This window comes from Salvia splendens, chromosome 3 (genome assembly GCF_004379255.2).
Source record: "Salvia splendens isolate huo1 chromosome 3, SspV2, whole genome shotgun sequence".
NCBI lineage: Eukaryota > Viridiplantae > Streptophyta > Magnoliopsida > Lamiales > Lamiaceae > Salvia > Salvia splendens.
The window spans coordinates 36,831,674-36,853,312 of NC_056034.1; the positions used below are offsets into that span (position 1 = coordinate 36,831,674).

The 21,639-nt window shown below is 38.5% G+C and overlaps 2 protein-coding genes across 2 annotated transcripts; both read right to left on the bottom strand.

Annotated features, from left to right (window-relative positions):
* Nucleotides 1-2,247: 2,247 nt before the first annotated feature.
* LOC121796955 lies at nt 2,248-6,084 on the bottom strand. Its single transcript, XM_042195708.1, has 5 exons — nt 5,964-6,084; nt 2,845-3,003; nt 2,677-2,754; nt 2,477-2,602; nt 2,248-2,381 (listed from the first exon to the last, which is right to left on the bottom strand). The coding sequence occupies exons 1-5, from the start codon at nt 6,082-6,084 to the stop codon at nt 2,248-2,250; spliced, it is 618 nt and encodes a 205-aa protein (XP_042051642.1).
* A 1,566-nt stretch (nt 6,085-7,650) lies between these two features.
* Nucleotides 7,651-9,220, bottom strand: LOC121796956 (protein IQ-DOMAIN 19-like). The gene is made up of 4 exons (XM_042195709.1): nt 8,981-9,220; nt 8,841-8,891; nt 8,117-8,635; nt 7,651-7,779 (listed from the first exon to the last, which is right to left on the bottom strand). The coding sequence occupies exons 1-4, from the start codon at nt 9,218-9,220 to the stop codon at nt 7,756-7,758; spliced, it is 834 nt and encodes a 277-aa protein (XP_042051643.1). The 3' UTR covers nt 7,651-7,755.
* Between the last annotated feature and the right edge of the window lie 12,419 nt (nt 9,221-21,639).

The window sequence follows — 21,639 nt, forward strand, 5'->3', positions numbered from 1 at the left end:
GGTGGCTGACCCATCTATGGCCGAGCTCCTTAGCTTGAGAGAGGTGCTAAGTTGGATCAAAAGAGAGGGATGGAAGGATATAGAGAATGAGATGGATGCTCAAACGGTAGTACTCGCGGCGACATGTTTACGGAAGGATGAATCTATCTTTGGGGCAGTAGTAGAAGATTGTCGTCAGCTTTTGAAAGAGGTCTCCCGAACCTCTGATCAGCGAGTCAAGTTGCTCACACGCTTGCTCGGGCATATGATTCTATAGCTGAGAGCTAGTTTTGGTTGAATTGCATTCCTATTTTTATTCGCGATGTAATCGTTATAGATTTGTTTGAATAATATATTACATTTGGCGGCAAAACCAAAAAAAACATTTAAATCTGAATAAGAAAAATATTTAATTTAAAAAAATTCCATATATTAAATAAATGATTTCATTGCTATTGCATTGATAAAATATTTTAAAAGATTTAACATAAAAAGAACAAACTATGAAAGAACAGCACAATGGACAAAGAAAAAACTTAAAATTAGAGTATAAAGGTATTAAATAAACTAATGCTATTTATTTGAAAAATATACTATTGCTATTTAAGTTATCAAATTATTTTACAATTATATATAGTGATTTAGTTGTGTAGTGTACGTGTTAATTAATTACTTTTATAATGCATAATTTAAGTTTACTTATCTCGCCCAATATCATAACAGAATTAATTATAATCGCAAAAGAAATCCAATATAAATCAAATCCACATAATTAATTAAGATAATCAAAAGTGAGCACTTTCCGTAACTGTTAAATACAAGTACTAATATTTAAATAATTACGATGGTTAATAAAATTCCACCTCCAAAACTAAAATGAAGTCCAATCTCTCAATCACCGCCCCTCTATCTGTGCCGCCGTTGGGCTCCGCCACCACCCGCATTCTCCTCCAAGCCCCCATCATCTCCACACACAAGAAGAATTTCGCTATCAAAGCCGCCGCCTCCTCCTCCTCCTCAACGAATGCACCAAACCCCTTCCTTCCGCACCTAAAAGCTGCCTCTTGCGCCGTCATATTCTCCGCCGCAACATTCTGGAAGCTTCCCGCCCCTGCCCTGGCGCAGCTTCCGATACCGTCAGAAGCCTAACGGAAATCATATGTAGCGCTGAGGATTCTCTCCCGTTGAAATCCAGCTCCGACTCGATCGGCGCGCTCAAGGCTCTGCTGGAGGAGAAGCTCGATGACTGCGACGACTATGAGAGCCTGTCGCTTCTATGGAAGCTGGCGGCCGCCGAGCCGGAAAATGAGAAGTGAGGGTGCATGGCCGCGAGGATGCTGACCGAGATGGGGAGGTTCGAAGAGGGGAGAGGGAGGCGGTGTTTCCACGGCTGAGCAACGCGCTGGAGGTGGCAGAGAGGGAGATGAAGCCCAAGGAGGCGCGGGACGTGAGGATGATCATGGCGCAGATGAAGTTCTTGCAAAAGGAGATGGAGGAGGCGATGCGGAGCTACGATGTAATGGCTAAGGAGGATGATCCCTTAGATTTCCGCCCATGCTTTACAGTTTGATGCGTAACTACAGAGAGGCCGACGAGCAATTCGATAAGTATAAAGTGGTCCACGCAAAACTATACGGATTGGAAGCCTATATGTGGAATGCTCCATTTTTCAAAATGCTGCCTTTTGACGACAATTAAGATCATTAAAACACTTTCACTTCTTATTTTCAGAATGTTATAGCCCATTTTGCACTTGTTAAAGATTCAAAGTATTTTAATTAGTTACTGTTTGTTTTACTTGCTTGTTATACTATACCAAACATAAATAACAAAATAATGTAAAATCAAAGCAATTAAACTCACCTATTGCGAAATAATTTTGCAAAAACATCTAATAATTGTGTCTCGTTATTTAGACACTTGTAAAGATGGATGGCCAAAGGCTATATATTCAATCAAGTTCTTGTGGACGGACTTTTGCATTATAAAACTGGAGCTTATGAATCATAAACGGTCTGCGAGATTTTCGAAATGGAATTCGATTAGTTTATTTAGGTCTCCAAAGGTGGTAGATGAGTCTCAGAGTGAGTTCCATGTGAAAAGGATATAAGGAGAATGACTATCTATGATAATGAATCACAAGATGGATGCCTCTTTCAACTGTAGCTCCACACAAATGGAGCTGACATTGCAAATATGGGCATGGCAATCAGCCAACTGCAGGTGATAAAGCTTGATGCTGCGACAAACCGAAATTAAACAGTTGTTTTACAATGAAACAAAAGCTAATGCAACATTGCTAGAAAATTTCTCACCACTATCAGCAACTTCACTGGAGCTTTGTCGATCCGATGAGTTCGTCGTGTTGTTTCCTGAATCCGGGCTGTCCCCTCCAATTGCACCTGAAAACAAACACCCATGCCAATTGCCAAGAGTCTAGATTCTGATTTTGTAACATTATAAGTCTAAAATAGAATTAAAATGAGCAACTACTTACGCTTTTTTAAGCATGGGAAAGAAGTGGAATTGAACAAGTTGTAATAGCCCTCGTTACACTCACACGTGTGAGTGAGCATGGACGTCTTCTTGCACGTGCCTCCTCCACAGTTAGTCCACGAGCAGGCTGCAACACATGATCAATGTGGGAATTAATTAAATGATCAAAGAAGAGATTGCAAATTAAGACTGGTTTCATACGATCAATAAAGCTTGAATTGTTGTGGCTGGGTGCAGGAGCAGGAGCAGGAGTAGGAGCTTTATCACCGCTGAAATTGACTGAACCATGAGAAAAACAAACAAACGATAAAAAAACCTAAACGACAGTAAATGTAACCTAAATATTTGGTGAGATTAGAAAGAACTGACAGTAGGGAACAACGCAAGGCAGGAATTTGAAGGAGTCGCTATCATGTGGGCGTGATTGTGTCCACCCTTTCTCGCATTCACACTCGTATCCAAGACTGCTACTATTCGAAGCCACGCACTTTCCTTTTCCACAAACAACTACTTTGCACACTTTATCACCTAATTATCAACAATCACATAACTATGAGATACAATAAGCATTCCCTAGTTACACACGTAGTATTTTCTTTCAAGAATAACATAGATATGAAATGGAATATGCATTCCCTAGGAAGCTTGTTTCAGGAAGAAAGTGGAGTATATTAAACAAGGATTCCATAGTCAAATCGACGAGTAATTTGTTTCATGAATCACATCAAAAATAGTATAAATACAAAAAGTAAGAATGTCATTGCAACCAAAAAATCGTGGACTCATCCAAATAGCCGGCTAAATTTTAAGGATTATAGTTGAAAGTCTATAGCCAATAAAATCTATAGTTCGATCTATTCAATGTTTTAAAAACCGGACCGGACCGGCCGGTTCAACCGGTCGGACCACGAACCGGTAGGTAGTCCCGTCCGGTTCACCCCTTTAAACCACCACTGCATTGAACCGTCGTGAACCGGTGGAACCGGCCGGTCAGACCGTGACCGGAAACCGGTTTTCTATTTTTTTTCAAATTTTTTTAAAATTTGTTGTTGGTATAGGTTGAACTCGTGAGCTCTCTTCTAGTTAAGAAGAGCTCTACCACTCCACCACATGGGCTCATTGAACAATTTGAACTTTAAATATTTTTATACATTATCCATTAATTTTATCTACAAAAACTAATAATTCATTTTAATTTTATTATTCTTTAATATAATTGTTAATTATAATATATATAATTATCATCCTTTATATTTTAATGATGCTCTACTTACCACCTATATTATTATTAGTACCATATAAGATTCATTATTTACTATAAATAAATTTTTTATATTACATACTTAATTTATATACCCTAGCTATTGACATTAATGAATAATCTTATCTAAACTAATTAATAAGTACTTAATTCGTATTTAATTATATATTATTTTACGAAATAAATTTTCTTAAATTAATATAAACATTATCTATTTTAATACATGAAATATTAAATTTTTTATCTAGACTAAACAAATATTAAATATATATATATATATATATATATATCTAAATATATTTACTAAATTTTAATATTATTTATATTTATACATCACTAATTATCTATAACGTTTAATGTTTGTGATATATTATTAATTGTAAATCATTTACTAAATTTAATATATTTTTATATATATTTGCAACAGTAAAACGGTTAGACCGGTGGTTCGACCGGTTGGACCGGTTGAACCGTGAACCAGTAACATCGCCGGTTCGCTTGCCAGTCCGGTTTTTAAAACATTGGATCTATTGCATATTCTTCCATCTTATTTGGCAAGATTTGACACTTCAACATATATGCATTAGGTTTATTAATACTCTCTCCATCTACAAAAAATTGTCTCATCTTTTTAATTTCATCTGTCCTCCAAAATTAGTACTCACAATACAAAATGGGAAGTTACTTCTAATTGTCTCATCTATTTTCTTATCTTTCTCTCTTATATATATACTTCCTCCGTCTCACTCTAAGTGGAGCATTCTAATTCAGCACGAGATTTTATGTCGTGTTGTTTTGTGAGGAAAGTGAAGAGAATAAAGTAAGAGAAAAAAAAGTAGAGCGAGTGATGTTTCCAATTCAGAAATGTGTCATTTAGAGTGAGACATCCAAAAAGGAAAATGTATCACTTAGAGTGGGACGAGGGAGTACTTTATTTACATCTTGTCATTCTCTCCTTCTTTACCCACTTAATCTATATCTTTCTAGTACATTACTCCATCTGTCCGCCATTAGGAGTCTCATTTCTTGGTGGCACGAGTTTTAAGAAATGTTAAGAAAAGTAGGTGGAAAAAGGTAGTGGAATAAGGGTCTCACTTGTATATAATAGTTAAATGAAATGTGAGTGAAATGAGTTAGTAGAAGATGTGACACTATTACCATTTATGGTAAAAGTGAACCGGAACTTCTATTCGCGGACGGGTGAGTACTAATTATGTATTAAAACTCGTGTCTTCCACCAACGGACCTATTTTTGATGGATGGATGAAGTTTAACAAGTTCACAAAAAATATAAAACATTTGGTAATATTTATCAAAATTTGTTATGTTTCATTTTAATTTACAAATCTTAATTACTTTTTTTTAACTTGCAAATATCATCACAATCTTTACTTATACATGAAAACATTTAACAGTACAATATTTATCAAATAGTATCATTCATAGACTATATTTTTAATTTTATACCAGTAGTATTAAATGTATTTGTGTTTACACTTGTCTAGTAATAATCTCTTTAATTTTTTTTTATATTTTTATGTATTATAAATGTAGGATGTATAGAACTAAAAATATATAGATTAGATATACTTCATCCGTCCGCCAATAGAAGTCCCGTTTCTTTCCACGAGTTTAAGAAATGTTAAGAAAAGTGGGTGAAAAAAGTTACTAGTAGAATGAGTCTCACTTGTATATATAGTATTAGTTTTAAATAAAATATGAGTGGAATGAGTTAGTGGAATGTGAGGCTCTATTACCATTTATAGTAAAAATGAACCGGACTTCTATTTGCAGACGAACTAAAATAGAAAAATAGGACTTCGATTCGCGGACGAAAGGAGTAATATTTATTTCTTTAGCTCGATTAAACCGGTAAACTAGCACGTAATTTGGATGTTAAGAGTTATGGTGAAAATTTTAACCCTATAAAATTTCAATATGATTAACCCGCAACTTAAGTAATACTACTAAAAGAATACGGTATCACATACTCGCATCACCCTCAAATAGTTTCGCTCATATCACAAAATTTCATTCCAAGAAACACACAATAAGAGAAAAAATTAGTTGCCTCATTTTGCAATCAAAATGAAAGCCCAATCACAATTTAATCAACCCACAACTCAACAAAACAGAGTAATAATAGATGATTAAACTGAAAATGGAAATACCGAAACCAAAATTTTCGACGAGTTTAAGAAAACAATCCAAATTAATTAAGACAAACCGAGAAATGGGATGCTGAATTTGGCGGAGGTGGAGGTGGAGGTGGAGGCGGAGGCGGAGGCGGAGGTGGATCCCATGGCCAGTGTAATAACAACAAAACCAAAATACATAACTGTAGCCATATTCAAACTTCTATAGAAAATGATCCTATAAAAAATGTGTAGTGAAATCCGAGCGTTTACTGTAAAATAGAACTAAATTGGTAGGTATTTCGGTGCAGCAATTACTTGTCGAACGAGATCATATCTATGAAATAAAATAAGATTTATGTAATAAAATGGGATTTGGATTTAGAGATATATATATATAGAAACTGTCGACGTAATGAGATTCGATGTGTGTTAATGTAATAATATTGGTTGTGATCATAATATGTTACTATTTTTTTCTCTTTTATTGCCGCATCCTATTTCAGGAAATATATCATAGTATATGTGTAAGTAGAGTTGTCAAATGGATTGGACCGGTCCAAATCCACCATGGTCAGACGATTTGGGGACTGGCTCAGCCCAGGCCAGGTACACACCACCTAAGTGGGCTAGCTAGGTTGGATTGAGTTTTTTTTAATTACCTTCCTCGAGTATGTATAAGACCGAATCCATTCGATTTCTAGAAAAGATTACAAATCCTTAACTTTTCGAGGAATCCTTTTTTATAAATTCGGACTTAGCCCTAACCCACCTATTAAGTGAGTTTGGATGAGTTGGCTCGGTTTGTTCAAAAAAAAGAGTTTTCATGCATTTTTAATGTCATGTATTTTAAATTTTTAAATAAAAACAAAAAGTTACATTTTGATTATACATATTTATAAAATTTATTTTTTACTTATAATTCGTATATATTCATAGCATATTTTTAGAATTACATAAATATTAGTAGTAGTATACTATTATGTATTAAATAAATATCCAGATTAAAATTTATCTTATTGCAATTATTTTTAAGAAAATAAAATATAAGAAAGAATTTAATAATAGTTCATACAAAATTTTTAAATAAACATAATTGTAGTTGTGAGTCTTATTTGAGTCTTGGCTAGGATGAGTCTGGGTCTAAAGAATGGTTCAGTTGGAGGCTTGGAGCAACTTCAGCCAATGAATTAAGCCCAAGCCCATTTCGTTTTACTGATGGAGTTGGCCCGGATGGGTCTGGGCTGATCGGTCCGATACAACTGACAACTCTATTTGTAAGTGTAATCATATACCATCAAAATGTATCTAAAAAATTTGGACTTTGCTAATGCAGGCAAGTCACATTTATTAACAAAAAGGTGTCCTGATATGTGTATTAACAAAAAATTATGGTAAGTTTACGATTAAGCACTCGATTTTCGGTTCAATTTTTCATCAAAATAAATTTAATTTCTTCAAAAAATGAAACCTAATCGAACCGAAATCAAAATAAAATTGAACCTGAGAAATCATAAACCAAACAACTAAAAACAAAACTAAATCGAAAAATCGAACTTGCATGAAAAAAGAAATATAACAATTAAAATATCAATTTGATTTGATTTTCGTGTATAGTCGTATATATAGATAAATAACTTTATAGAAAATTTTATTATGTTTTCATTTACATGGTTTGGTTCGATTCGATTCGATTCGATTCGATTCGAAACCCAATTTTCTTAGAAAATCAAACCGAATAAAAAATCCGAAAAAAAATGATTTTTATCTATATGATTACTTACTCTATGATATAGGAATAGCATTCACTTGTAAATAAAGGGAATTTACAACCCACAATGTCGCACCGTAAAAGTATTTATTCTCTCATTTATTTCATCAACTTTACAAAGTGGTTTCCAAGTAATCCTGTGAATAAAATGATACTTTTAAATTAATGCATGGGAAACATTAATACTCCATATATGTAAAACTATCCAAAAACAGTTGCATGTCACCCAGAAAAATAAGGATATGTTATAATTACAAAATACTATGAAACAAGAGACCCCCTAAGGATCCCTCAAACAAGTAGTACAACAAATGAACACATACTCATTCATGAATTAGTATCCAACTAATATAGCTACTATTATTGTTGAACTTTTTCTGCAAAACCTTAATCGAAACGGAAAGCTTACTGAATAAAGACACAGAAAATCAAATTAGGCAGAGGTTTTCCGACAAGATCAATAAGAAGACATACCGATAAATGGTGATAGAAATGGGACGGCAAAGTTGGCGGCGGCGATGGAATATTGAAGAGCGATTGTAACTGCAAGAAAAACGGCGTAATGAACTGTAGCCATCTCCAAACATCCTTACAAACAGACCAAGGATAGTGCGCGACGACGTGGGAGGACGACCTCTGCATCCTGACCGCCCTAGGCACGTTCCGGCCTTCTATGGAGGGGCGGCGCCTGTCTAGGAGCATCTCGGGAGGCCGCTGCTTGGGGGCGCTGTTGGACCGGACTTTAGCCCTAGACGACTGCGTATTGGCCATGTAGTTGGGGTAGTCGTTGTAGAGGGACTCTGCTTTCGGGTATGAGAATGGGAGCCTGGCGCGGTCGGCTTTTGACACCACGGCTGAGTAGCACTGCGGACTGCTCTCCAACGAGTACTCCTCCGTCTCTTGTTGCGAGTAGCTGTTTCGGCCTCTTGTTGCCGGCTTGTACTCGCCTAGATCCATCTCCACGATCTTCACATTCTCTTCCGCTCCCAAATCCTGCATCATCGATATTCATTTGCAACTGCATTCTTCAATAAAACAGTATGATGATGAAAATAAAAAATTTACTTGATTGGAATGCCTAAACATATTTTCATGGGTAGATTTTGTGTGATTCAAGTGATGGGCTCGGGCTCGGGCCTGCACCGCGACCAAGGCCTGCATACACTGCAGCGTGGCCGTGGACCAGATGGCCTCTCACCAAGGCCTGCAGCTTCACCAATCCTTTCAGCGCATTCAAAGCTTTTCTTGCCTGCAACTCACTCAGATCAAGTGAAATGTTAGTATGTTCGAACTCGATTTGTTTGATCTGAAGAGGAAGAAAGGAGAAGCGGGAAAAACAGCTTGGATCTTGGTAGCCGCCGTGGCCTTATGAAGGGAGGCCGGGGCGGGCAATGGGTGCTTCTTGGGTTCGTTTTCGATGTGGATATCTACGGGCTTGGGAGGGGCTGCGGCGGAAGCTCCAGCGGCGCTTCTCCTCTGGGGTGGTGGGAGGTGGTCGATTTGCTCCTTTTCTCTCTCTTTCACCTTTTCTTTCTTCCCGGTTAAGATGTTTCTTAGCCATCGCCCTGTTTTCCCCATTTCTCTCCTTTCGCTGTCTGAATCTCTTCAGACAATACAAAGGAAAGCAACAGATGATATGAAGAGCCTAGCTTAGCTTAGCATATTTTCTTCTTCAACCTCTCTCTCCCTCTCTGAACTACACATATATGATGATTAGTAGCTTTCAAGAAATAATTGCTACCCTTTATGGTTGATGTACTTTTACATTTACAACTTTGTTGCACTTTCAATCTTTATCAACTGTAAAATAGGTATTATTGCAATAATGGTATGTAAGAAACAGAGAGGAAACGGGCCTATTCTTCAACTCATTAAATATATTCAATCTATGTACTTTAATACAGGGGTCACGTTATCCTAGCACGCTCCTCGTATAATGAAAATGATTACTTAGGATATCATATGATTGAATAAAAGAAAAGTGTGGATTTGGAAGGAAGACTATAGTGATAAGAAAACATGTGAAAAATTGGTTGGACTGATCAGAACATGGTTAATCCGTGTAGAATACTCATGTCAAGACAACCGATTTCATCCCACATTAAAATTTGGGACATGGTTTCGATCATTATATTCATTTCTTGTAGTTGTGTTTTTGCTTTTATGAATTTACTTTGCTATTACACTTTTGTGCATGTGGGGTGAATGGAATCTAACCCAACCTCATTTCATTCACTTTATTGCTAAAGGTGACTCTTCCATGTTACTTCCTCTTTCTCACTTCGCTCTAGTGTGACAAGAATCTAGATATAGCTATATTCTAGATGTAAAAGATATGAAAATATTTATTTGTGCAATAAGGAAGTCAATTTCATACTTTATTATATGACAGCATTTTAAGATCATACATATTGTAAAGCTTCAATTATATAGAATTATAGATTGATGATTGCTTCTTGCTAGTACTATACTCCTTTCTCTACATTCCTCTTTCAGATTATTTTATCATTCTCTGAACAATCCTTCATTTGTAAGACTTACTCATAAATTCACACACGTGATCATTTTGCATAATTAAATCTATTAGTACATGGTTAGTTGCCAAATATCATTAGCTTTGACTTTATTTTATTTTTAGACATATTTTATGAAAATGTTGAAGATCCAACAGTGTATTTTCCTAGAATATTTTGTAATGAAAGGAATTTTTCAATAGTATCATTATTGATACCTAAATTTAAAATTGGATCAAAATACAAAGTAGAGAAATAAATAATAGTAGTCATATTATGAATTTATTTAATAGTATGAATTTTATTAAAGTATGGTGACCAACAAACATAACAAAATTAGTGGGGCAAAAAATTAGATTAAAATTAGGTATATGTATTGGGATTGGGAAGAGTGGTTTTTATGGGATCTAGCACATGGTCACATCTAAATTGCCTTGCTGTGGTGCTTTAATAGCATCCACTATAGAGTGGAAACTTTCACCCGCCCCGCCCCCTCCGAAGCGTCCATCCCGGGGCGGCCACAAAAAAACGTTTCCGCAGCAATAGTGGACACTTTCGCCTAAAAGTTTCCGCACAAAAAGTTTCCGGATGGCCGCGCAATAGGCCGGCGCGCTTATCGCCGCCTCCGGGGCGGCCGGCGCGTCCTAGGTGAATACCCGCCGACGCTACTTCTGCCCCCGAAAATGCGTCAGCCTCCGGGGTGGACACTTCTACCACTATAGATAGCCGCGTCCTCGGCGTTTCCGTGGCGGCCGGCGCGCCGCCCCTATAGTGGATGCTCTAAATTACTCTTTTAATAGCACTACTTGCTCAACCCCTATTAACTATCCTATCTATTTCTGTTTATTAGTGCTCTTTGATACTGATACATGCATTTATTCTTCACGCACATGCATTTATTTTATCGACACAACTTAGAGGTCTCCAAACCGAACCGAACCGGACGAACCGGCCCGGAACTGTCACCGGCGGTTCCGACGGGCCGGTTCAGGTTTGCGAATTTTGAAGAACCGTAACCGGCGGTTCCGAACCGCCGGTCTCGCCGGAACCGCCGGTTCGGCGGTTCCCGACAACTCTCGACACCTTTTCAGGCCTACTTCCTAGCCTTTTCAAAAACCGCTCCCGCGGCCGTCGGTTTGGGCAGAAACCGTTGACGGAAACCGCCGGTTCCGGCGTGGTTTTTAAAATTCTGAAATTTGAAATTGACGAAAAACCGCCGGTTTCCACTGAAAACCGGCGGTAAACCGGCGATTCGGCAGTTATTTTCAAAAATTATTTTTTTTAAATCACAATTTTCCCCTATAAATACCCCCATCCTCTTCATTTATACTCACCCCATTGTTGTGTTAATAAGAATTTCTCTCTCAATTTCAATTTCTCTATTCTCCATCCTCATTCTCTCAAGTTGTTTACGTTATTTGCGCTCATAATTTACTCACGTTGTTCACGTTATCATCTTCACACAATCACACTACTCTCTATTCTCCACTTTCAATTTCCATAAATATTTATATCATGTCTTCATCTCGTCGTGGTGGTGATCGGGGCAAGGGAATTGCCCAAGATCAAAGTGATACTCGTCGTCGAAGTGCCCCTTCTAGAGCACAAGTTGCGGAGGAGGTGGGAAGGCTAGCCGCTCTTCGAGCTCAAGTAAGTTATAATATGTTTTAATTTTTTGTTAATTCATTTTTATTAAATTCATAATTTCATTTTTCAACATCTATGTGTATATGTGTTTTATTTTTGTGTTAGTATTTTTACTTAGTTATATAATTTTCGTAGGAGGAAGAAGATCGAAATGCGGCCTTGTTACTTGCCCTCGCCGACGACGACCAACAAAGGGGGCATTCACATTCGGCTTCGCGTTTCGAGTACGATGTGAATCTATCGTCGGACGAAGGCGATGATGGATCGCATCAATTCCCCCCTTCTAGCACCGGCCAAGTTGGCGACAATGATGAGGAGGAGGCCGATGCTCCTCCTCCCGCAGGACGACAAAAGAAAAAGATGCCTCCCAAGTTGAAATCCGAGATTTTCACCAAACATTTCAAGAAGGTCCCGGTGGTAATTTCAAATCCTAATGATCCGACCACTACCGTTGAGACAAGTGAGTTCAAAGCATATTGCAACTATTGCGATAAAGTCTATCCATTTGTTATCAGTGGGGGATATGGTACTCTCCATCGCCATTTGAAGGCAAAACACCCCGTGAAATATGGGCATTCTAAGTCCCAAAGCCAAATAAACTTCCCCGCCGGCTCATCGTCTCAAACAGGTACGCCGCTATTTAAATATGATCCGAAAAATGTTACCGATGCTATGGTAAGATGGGCGGCAATGAAACATTTGCCGTTCAATTTTTTTAATGAAAAAAAATATGAAGTTACTATGCAAACCACTTTTAATGTTGCTACAAAGAGAATTTCCCCCTTTACTGCTCAAAGATCTAGCAACCGTCAGTTTTTTGACAAAAAAAGAGAGGTTGGAAAATTTCTATCCACCTTAGGGCACAAAGTTAATATTTGCTCCGAAGTGTGGACGGATTCTTTCCAACGAAATTCTTACATGGGAATTTCATGTCATTTTATAGACAATAGTTGGTCTTTAAATAAACGTTTAATTGGTTTTAGACAATTTCCTTCCCCACACACCGGACAAGAAATTGCATCTTTAATTATTCAAGTTTTGAATGAGTATGAGTTATGCAACAAGATATTTTCGGTTGGTTTTGATAACGCAACCGCTAACACCGCAAGTATATGCGATTTAATTGCGGCTTGCTCCCCGGCGATAAGTGGTAAGTATTTTCACCAACGATGTATTTGTCATATTTTAAACTTATGTGTACAAGATGCTTTGTCTTTATGGCAAAGACATATTCAACCTATTACTACAGCTGTATCCTTGATCCACTGGAAGCCTCAAATTGGCAAGGCGTGGAAGAAGTATTGCCACACGAAGAAAATAAGGTACACAACTTTTACTTTAGACGTGTCTACTAGATGGAACTCTACATATGATATGTTGCATTCTACATTGGAGCATATAGAATATTTAGTTGATTTTTATAGAACTTACCCTGTTGATGATTTATATCTAACATCTTCTTGTTGGGATCAATGCATGAGCTTGTTTAAGTTATTCAAAGGTTTTCGAAATGCCACTATTGAGTTATCGGGTGTGTATTATTGCACATCCGTTCGTGTTTTAGAACATGGCATGATCATATCACTTGGTTTTAAAACTGCAATAAAAAATTCCACAAACAATCTTGAGTTAATGTGTGTTTTATATTACATGGTTGAAAAATGGCTCAAGTATTTCAACGAGATCCCCACGGTTTTTTTGCTTGCCAAAGTTTTAGATCCAAAGTGGAAACTAGTTGGTACTTTCAAAATTTTAGAATTTTATTACAACAATTTGGCTTCTATTGATCTTTAACCACTCCGAGCTTTGCAAACTGACGAGGACAACAACTACATAAACATAGCCCAAACATTCCAGATAAACCTCCCCCACCTCCCAAGCCTCCAAAGAAGTTTTGAGTTTGACTTACGGGCTCTCTTTCACGATTACGAAGCCAAGTACAACCGTACCCACCAAGTGAGACCTAGACCCCCCCCCCCCCGTCAAACACATAACTTTGGCTTCTTCCAAGTTGATGACCCCAACGCCCAATCCTAATTGGCGGACCTATACAGCTTCAGCAGCGGAGGAAGGACGGCAAATTCGACAAGTGAGTTAGACTTATATTTTGACTCACACTTTTCATTCAATGATGAAGAAGGAGGTCCCGTTCCCCAACAAATCAACGTCCTAGATTGGTGGGGATCACACGAGAAAGATTTTCCCATCCTTGCATCAATGGCCAAGGAGATCTTTTCGGTTCCGGCTTCCACTGTCGCCGTCGAGTCCGCCTTTAGTGTTGGAGGCAACGTCTTGGACGACAGAAGAAGTAGACTCACCGGGAAAAACATGGAAGCCACCATGTTACTTGATGATTGGTGCTTCGCCGAAATTAGAGACCAAGAACCGGATTGGAACAATCAAGTAGTACAACCCGACCAAGACTACATCCCCGACGAAGAAGAGTAGGCGCGCCGCCAATTCCTACGATCAAGCCAAATAGGTAAGCAAGGTAAGAGAACTACGTGGACTGTGATTCCAAAATGCAATTGAGCATTGAGGATACGTAGGCATCTCAACTTAAATTTTAAATTTAAGTTGAGCTCAAGTCCTTTTCCTTTAATTTTTTCCCCATTTGTTTCGAATATGTAATTTGTAAATTGTAATCAAGACTTTAAGTCTTTTGTAATTTATAATTTTTAAGTTGTAATTTGTAAATTTTAAGTTGTAATTTGTAGTTTTAAAGTTGTAATTTGTAAATTTTAAGTTGTAATTTGTAATTTTAAAGTTGTAATTTGCAATTTTAAAGTTGTAATTTGTATCAATAAAATTGCATTTGTACATCGCTTTATTCTAATTTTATTTATACAAATATATTTACCCTTTTTACTTGAATTACAAATTCACAATGTATAAAAAAAACAAAAATTGAACCACCGAACCGGACGAACCGGCCCGGAACCGGACATGCAACGGCGGTTCCTGCGGTTCACGGTTCAGGAACCGGAACCGCCGAACCTTGGCCGGGCCGGTTCAGGTTCACTTATTTTTTGAACCGGAACCGGCGGTTCCCGAACCGTGGTGACGTCTAACACAACTGATACGAAACCAAGATATATGTAACATTTGGTGGATAAAAAATTAAATCACGGCCAACTATAATTAAAGCTGCAAATTAGTCAATTGAATTATGTCGTGAAATAAATTTCCGACCTTATTTGATCTCGAATAATTTTCAATTTCACTTAGATGTTGTGGAATTATGGACCACCTTTTGGGCTTGGAATTAATTCGGCTGGGCCGTTTTAATTGATGGCCCGTTCTAAGTGTAATGAGTCCAACTCTTCTTGGCCCATTACTTATGGAGCGATTACCCGATGGCTGCCACGTGTCATCTTCACCCGGATTATGGCGCTGAGCCGTTGGATTGTGAGGTGTGTTTTCTCTGAGTCTTTAATCGACTCTCAACTCTTCACTCACAAAAAACTTCGATTCACTATTCTCTCTCTCTTCTCGAGCTTTCGCTCTGCCTTCTCTCTAAGAAACTCTCTCTCTCTCTGAAACTCTGGCCGATTTTCGTCTCCGATGGCTTCGATCTCTTCTTTTTGGTGAGGATCGAGTGTTATCTCTCAACCTCTGTGTTGATCTGGAGATTTGAGTGAGTTCAAACGGTTGAGTTTGTCCCTGTGTGATTTCTGGGAGGTTTATCGGTTGGTTTCTTAGATCCGTGAGATCCGAGGGTTCTTGAGGCCTTGTGGCTGTTATTGAGTCAGATATGTGGCGTGAGGTGGCTGTAAGTGGTAGTAGTCGGGTAACCCTAGCTCGAGGTTTAGATTGGTTCCACGGTGCTCCCTTGTGACTTGTTGGATAGGACGGGGGGAGGTCCTTGGCCCTGGTGTAGTCGTGGTTGCGACCTGAGCCATTTCTCTGTTCCTTGTGTTCTGTTTTTGTGTTTACAGTTTTAGATCCATTCTGGATCTGTTTCCTTATATTACTAACTGATTTCTTGAGTGTGCAGGTGAATTGTGGTGAGAAGCCTGGTACTATTGCAAGAGGTTAAGTCTTGTAATAGATTAGGGTTTAGTCTACCAATTCTTGTACTCCCTGAATTGTTCTTGTTTGTAATATTTGGTGTTGTACTTGGCTTGTACCTTTTGAGATTAGCCATCTCAGTCTCTGTCATATAAAAAGAGGTCCCGGTAATTAGTGAACCCCGAGTAATCTGATCCCTACAGTGGTATCAGAGCCACGGGGGGATTACTTGGGCACATCGGGTCGCTAAAAAATTAAGGAGGTGGGCTCGTCAGAGTAAAGCTCGGCCTCCGGTATAGGCCCAGTGGTAAGACGGTTACACCTTAACGATGGGTAACCGCTCTGGTAAATTGGCTGAAATCCTTAAAACCTTTACTGCTTTCTACTCTAGGATTGGGCAGTTGTTTCTGGTAGATACCACTGGCCGTGGTCTAGGCTTATGTGCTCCTGTGTTTCTGATTTGCTTCTTGATGCATTCCTGCTTAACTTGCTTCCGTTGATTACAGTCTGTTGTGTGTTTTCTCCTGTCTTGTGTTCTAAGTTGGTCTCTAAGAGCCCAAAATCTGTGTCTTGAGTGAATTACCTATCCACCCTGCACTGGTAACCGCCTTGAGTGACCCCCTGCGCCCCCATACATTGGGTGATTGCGAACTGGGAAATCCTCTTGCCGGGGTGTACGTGACAGATAGGGAGGAACTCAGTTTTGACATTTTCTGTGGGGTTTCTGGAACCACTTGGAACTGTGTTGGAGTGCTACTTGCCTGTCTGTTGTGTGCCTGGTTTGCATCTGTGTTTTCTGCATGAGAAATACCTGTATATCTGTTTTAAGTGGTCTCTCTAAGTCATGTGTTCTTAAGTCCAGCTTCTGTGACAGTAAAGTTGTTTGTTGTGCTTTCTGATTGCTGGTACTGTTTTCTGTGTGAAAGTTTTCTTAAAAATGACTCAACCAGTTGGTATTGTACCCTTTAATGGGAAAAAATGATTTTACTATCTGGAAACAGAAAATAAAATGTATTTAAATTCAGCAAAAAGTTTTCAAAGCTGTGGAGGGAACTATTCCTGACACTGAACCTGCTGAAAAAATTTCTGAAATGAATGAATTGGCCAGATCAACCATTATTTTAAACCTTTCTGATTCTGTGATTAGAAAAGTTGGGTCTATTGAATCTGCTTTTGAGCTATGGCAGAAACTTGATACTTTGTATATTGAAACCTCAATGTCCTCCAGAATGTATTTACTTGAAAAACTTTTCAAATTCAAACTCGATCTTTCTAAGGACATTGATGATAACATTGATATTTTCCAGAAACTTGTTCAGGACATTAAAAGGTCTGGTGACAAGACTATTGATGAATATACTAGTATTGCTTTGATGAATGCTATCCCTGACTCTTATAATGATGTTAAAGCTGCTATAAAGTATGGTAGGGATAGTGCTCCTCTGGACCTAATCATCAGTTCTTTAAAATCTAAGGAAATTGAAATTAAGGAACATAATGCCTTTAAATCTGCTCAGTCTATAGCCCTGCATGTTAGGGGTAGATCCCAAACCAGAGGGGGTAATGATAACAATAAATCTAAGGATCAAGGAAAGAAGAAAGGAAAGGGAAGGTCTAGATCTAACAGTAGGAATCCTAAGGCTAATAGAAAGTGTTTTAACTGTGGTGAGGTAGGCCACTACAAGAAAGAGTGCCCCAACCCTAAGAAGCAGAAACATGGTAATAATAATCTGGATTCTATTGCTAACCTAGCTAAGAATAATGATCCTGAAGGAGTGTGCTTCATGGCTCATGATATTCTGTCTGTAAATTCTTCTCTGGGTTGCTTTTTTTTACTGAAAATGATTGGCTGATTGATTCTGGATGCACCTATCACATATCTCCTTTTAAATCTGTGTTTTCTGATTTTAAACCTGTAGAAAATACTTTTGTTTCTATGGCAAATGACAAGAAGTGTCAAATTCTTGGCATTGGTACAGTGTGTTTAAAATTCAGCAATGGCTATGTGCTAAACTTGAACAATGTGAGATATGTGCCTGATCTGTGTTACAATTTGCTTTCCTGCACTTGCTTGGAGCTTGATGGGCTAGAGGGTAAGTGGGGGCAGGGAGTTATGAAGATCTGTAAGGGTGCTATGTGCTTGTTTAAAGCTGTGAAAAAATGTAATCTCTATGTGTGTTCTGCTCAACCTTTGGCCTGTGTGAATAATGTCTCAAGCCTGGCTCGGGTTAATAAAGCCATGTTGTGGCATAATAGACTTGGTCATATGAGTGAAAAAGGTCTAAATATTTTGAAGAAAAATGAGTTGCTTTCTGAAAATGATTTTCAAAATAGTCTTTTTTTGTGACACTTGTGTCTTGGGCAAACAACATAGGGTGTCTTTCCCAACACCTGTCACTGAAAATATCAGTCACAGTGTGTTAGAATACCTACACATGGATGTGTGGGGTCCAGCCTCTGTGTCAACTCATTCTGGGTCAGTCTATTTTCTGTCCATAATTGATGATTTTTCAAGAAAAGTTTGGTGTTTCTTAATGAAAAACAAGTCTGAGGTCAGTGATAAGTTTTCTGCATGAAAAAATCTTATTGAAAATCAAACTGGAAAGTCTATCAAAGTGATTAGGACAGACAATGGTCTTGAGTTTTGTAATTCTCAAATGGACTCCATGTGTACTCAGTTTGGAATTAAAAGACACAAGACTACCCCCTATACCCCTCAGCAAAATGGAGTTGCTGAGAGGATGAATAGAACCCTCCTAGAAATGGTTAGGTGTCTCCTGTCTAAGAGTGGTATGTCCAAAAAATTTTGGGGTGAAGCCCTACTGACCTCAGCCTACCTTGTAAATAGGTCTCCTTCCGTTCCCCCTAAAGGGAAAGTGTCCTGAGTCTGTTTTCACTGGTAGAAAAATTTCTCTGTCTCATCTTAGGGTGTTTGGCTGTAGTGCCTTTGTTCATACCAAGACTGACAAGTTAGAACCTAGGTCCAAGAAAGGAGTCTTCCTAGGTTACCCTGAGGGAGTCAAGGGTTATAGAATTTGGAACAGAAGTGAGCCTGGCTTCAGGGTCATTATAAGCAGAGATGTCATCTTCAATGAAGATGAGTTCCCCTGTGTTAGACCTGCCCCTGATACCACTCCTCTAAGTGTGGACAATGAGCCTCCCAGTGAGGTGGAGTCCACTGATAACCTCACTAAGGTGGAGGTATCTGAGGATACTCCAAGTAAGGTGGAGCAATTTTGGGTTCCAAATCCTATCACCACTGACCCTGAACCTGAGCCTGACCCTGACCCTCAACCTGAACCTGAGCCTCAACCTGAGCCTGAACCAGCTTTACTTGATGACCAAGTTGTTAACCCTGGTCCAGACTTGAGTGATTATCTCTTGTCTAGAGATAGAGTCAGGAGGCACATTAGTCAACCTGAAAGGTATACTAGTTTGGTTAACCTGATTTCTTTGGCTTTTAATGTGCATGAATCTGATGGTGAGGAGCCTCAGTTTTATAAACAGGCTCTTAAATCTAAATTTTGGAATGAATGGCAAAAAGCCATGGAAGATGAGATGTTGTCTTTGAAAGTCAATTGTACCTGGTTACTTGTTCCTCTACCTGTTGGTGCTTCTGTTGTTGACTGCAGATGGTTGTATAAAATTAAAAATGAGGTAGAAGGTCTTAGGTACAAGGCCAGACTTGTGGCCAAAGGGTTTACTCAACAAGAGGGGGTAGATTATACTGAGATATTTGCTCATGTTGTTAAATTTACAACTATTAGACTTATGCTTGCTTTGTGTGCTCATTTTGACTTGGAACTTAAACAAATGGATGTTAAAACTGCTTTCCTGCATGGTGACTTAGATAAGCCTATCTATATGAAACAGCCTGAGGGATTTGTAGATCCTAAGTATCCCAATCATGTTTGCCTGTTAAAAAGGGCCTTATATGGTTTAAAGCAATCCCCTAGACAATGGAACATCAAATTTAATTCTTGTATGCAAAATTTTGGATTCATGAGAAGTACCTTTGATGCTTGCCTATATGTGAAAAATCTTGATAAAGTTCCTGTGTTTCTGTTGCTATATGTGGATGATATGCTGATTATGGGACCCTGCCTTAAATCTATTAAGTATGTGCAATCTGCATTATGTGATAACTTTGACATGAAGGATCTTGGGGATGCACAAAAGATCTTGGGTATTAATATCCATAGGAACAGAAAGGATTCTGTGCTTGTGCTTCACCAAGAACCATATGTGTTTAAAATCTTGCATAAGTTTAACATGTCTGCTGCTAAGTCAGCCTCTGTGCCCTTAGCTGCTCATTTTCTGTTGAGTAAAGATTTATGTCCAAAGTCTGAAGCTGATATCCATGCTATGAAAAAGGTTCCTTATGCTAATGCTATAGGTTCTGTGATGTACTTAATGGTTAGTACTAGGCCTGACATTGCTTATGCTGTTTCTTGCTTGAGTAGATATATGTCAAACCCTGGACCTGTGCACTGGGAGGCCCTGAAATGGCTCTTGAGATATCTGAAACATACTTCTAAGTATGGTCTGTGTTTTATGAAGAGTGATGATGGTGTAAATCTATGTGGTTTTGTTGATTCCAATTATGCAAATGATAGGGACAAAAGAAAGTCCACTACTTCTTATGTGTTTACTGTTTGTGGTTCTTGTATAAGCTGGAAGTCTCAATTGCAGCACATAGTAGCCCTCTCCACTACTGAGTCAGAATATATAGCCATCACAGAGGCTATGAAGGAAGCAATTTGGTTAAAGGGAGTTCTTTCTGAACTTAAATTCTTAAAATCTGTTCCTACTTTATATTCTGATAGTCAGTATGCTATTCAACTATGCAAAAACCCTGTTTTTCATGATAGAACTAAGCATATAGATGTTAGGTTCCATTTCATTAGGGATGTTGTTGAGAAACAAGAAATATTGTTGCATAAGGTGCATACTGATAAGAACCCTGCTGACATGGGAACAAAGTGTTTACCTGCTGATAAACTGTTTAGTTGCATTAAAAGATTGCATTTTGATTGTGGTTAGCATGTACATGTGCATGTCCCGGGGGAAGACCTTGTTGGTCCTCTAGACCTTGGTCTACTGGAATCCCAAGGCAAAGTTAAAGACCTACTTGACTAATGAGCTTTGGTTTTTTGGTGTCTTGTTAGGCAACCTGGTTAGTTCTTGACTAATGAGCTCTGCCTCTTTGGTGTCTTGTTCTAACCTTGTAGGTTGTGATGAAGCAACACGATGACCAAGGCTCTCCTCTGTTTACCAAAGGTAGTCCAAGGTGGAGTATGTGGAATTATGGACCACCTTTTGGGCTTGGAATTAATTCGGCTGGGCCGTTTTAATTGATGACCCGTTCTAAGTGTAATGAGTCCAACTCTTCTTGGCCCATTACTTATGGAGCGATTACCCGATGGCTGCCACGTGTCATCTTCACTCGGATTATGGCGCTGAGCCGTTGGATTGTGAGGTGTGTTTTCTCTGAGTCTTTAATCGACTCTCAACTCTTCACTCACAAAAAACTTCGATTCACTATTCTCTCTCTCTCTCTTCTCGAGCTTTCGCTCTGCCTTCTCTTTAAGAAACTCTCTCTCTCTGAAACTCTGGCCGATTTTCGTCTCCGATGGCTTCGATCTCTTCTTTTTGGTGAGGATCGAGTGTTATCTCTCAACCTCTGTGTTGATCTGGAGATTTGAGTGAGTTCAAACGGTTGAGTTTGTCCCTGTGTGATTTCTGGGAGGTTTATCGGTTGGTTTCTTAGATCCGTGAGATCCGAGGGTTCTTGAGGCCTTGTGGCTGTGATTGAGTCAGATATGT

Bases quoted from the DNA above. Each gene is read 5' to 3' on its own strand.
- LOC121796956 (XM_042195709.1), bottom strand. From the start codon at position 9,220: ATGGGGAAAACAGGGCGATGGCTAAGAAACATCTTAACCGGGAAGAAA. The intron at 8,892-8,980 runs GTTTTTCCCGCT...AGTGAGTTGCAG, and splicing joins CGGCTACCAAGATCCAAGCT to GCAAGAAAAGCTTTGAATGC. The intron at 7,780-8,116 runs GTATGTCTTCTT...TTTTATTCACAG, and splicing joins ATTTCTATCACCATTTATCG to GATTACTTGGAAACCACTTT.
- LOC121796955 (XM_042195708.1), bottom strand. From the start codon at position 6,084: ATGGCTACAGTTATGTATTTTGGTTTTGTTGTTATTACACTGGCCATG. The intron at 3,004-5,963 runs GTTTGTCTTAAT...GTTGATAATTAG, and splicing joins ATTCAGCATCCCATTTCTCG to GTGATAAAGTGTGCAAAGTA. The intron at 2,382-2,476 runs GTAAGTAGTTGC...GTTTGTTTTCAG, and splicing joins TTTCCCATGCTTAAAAAAGC to GTGCAATTGGAGGGGACAGC.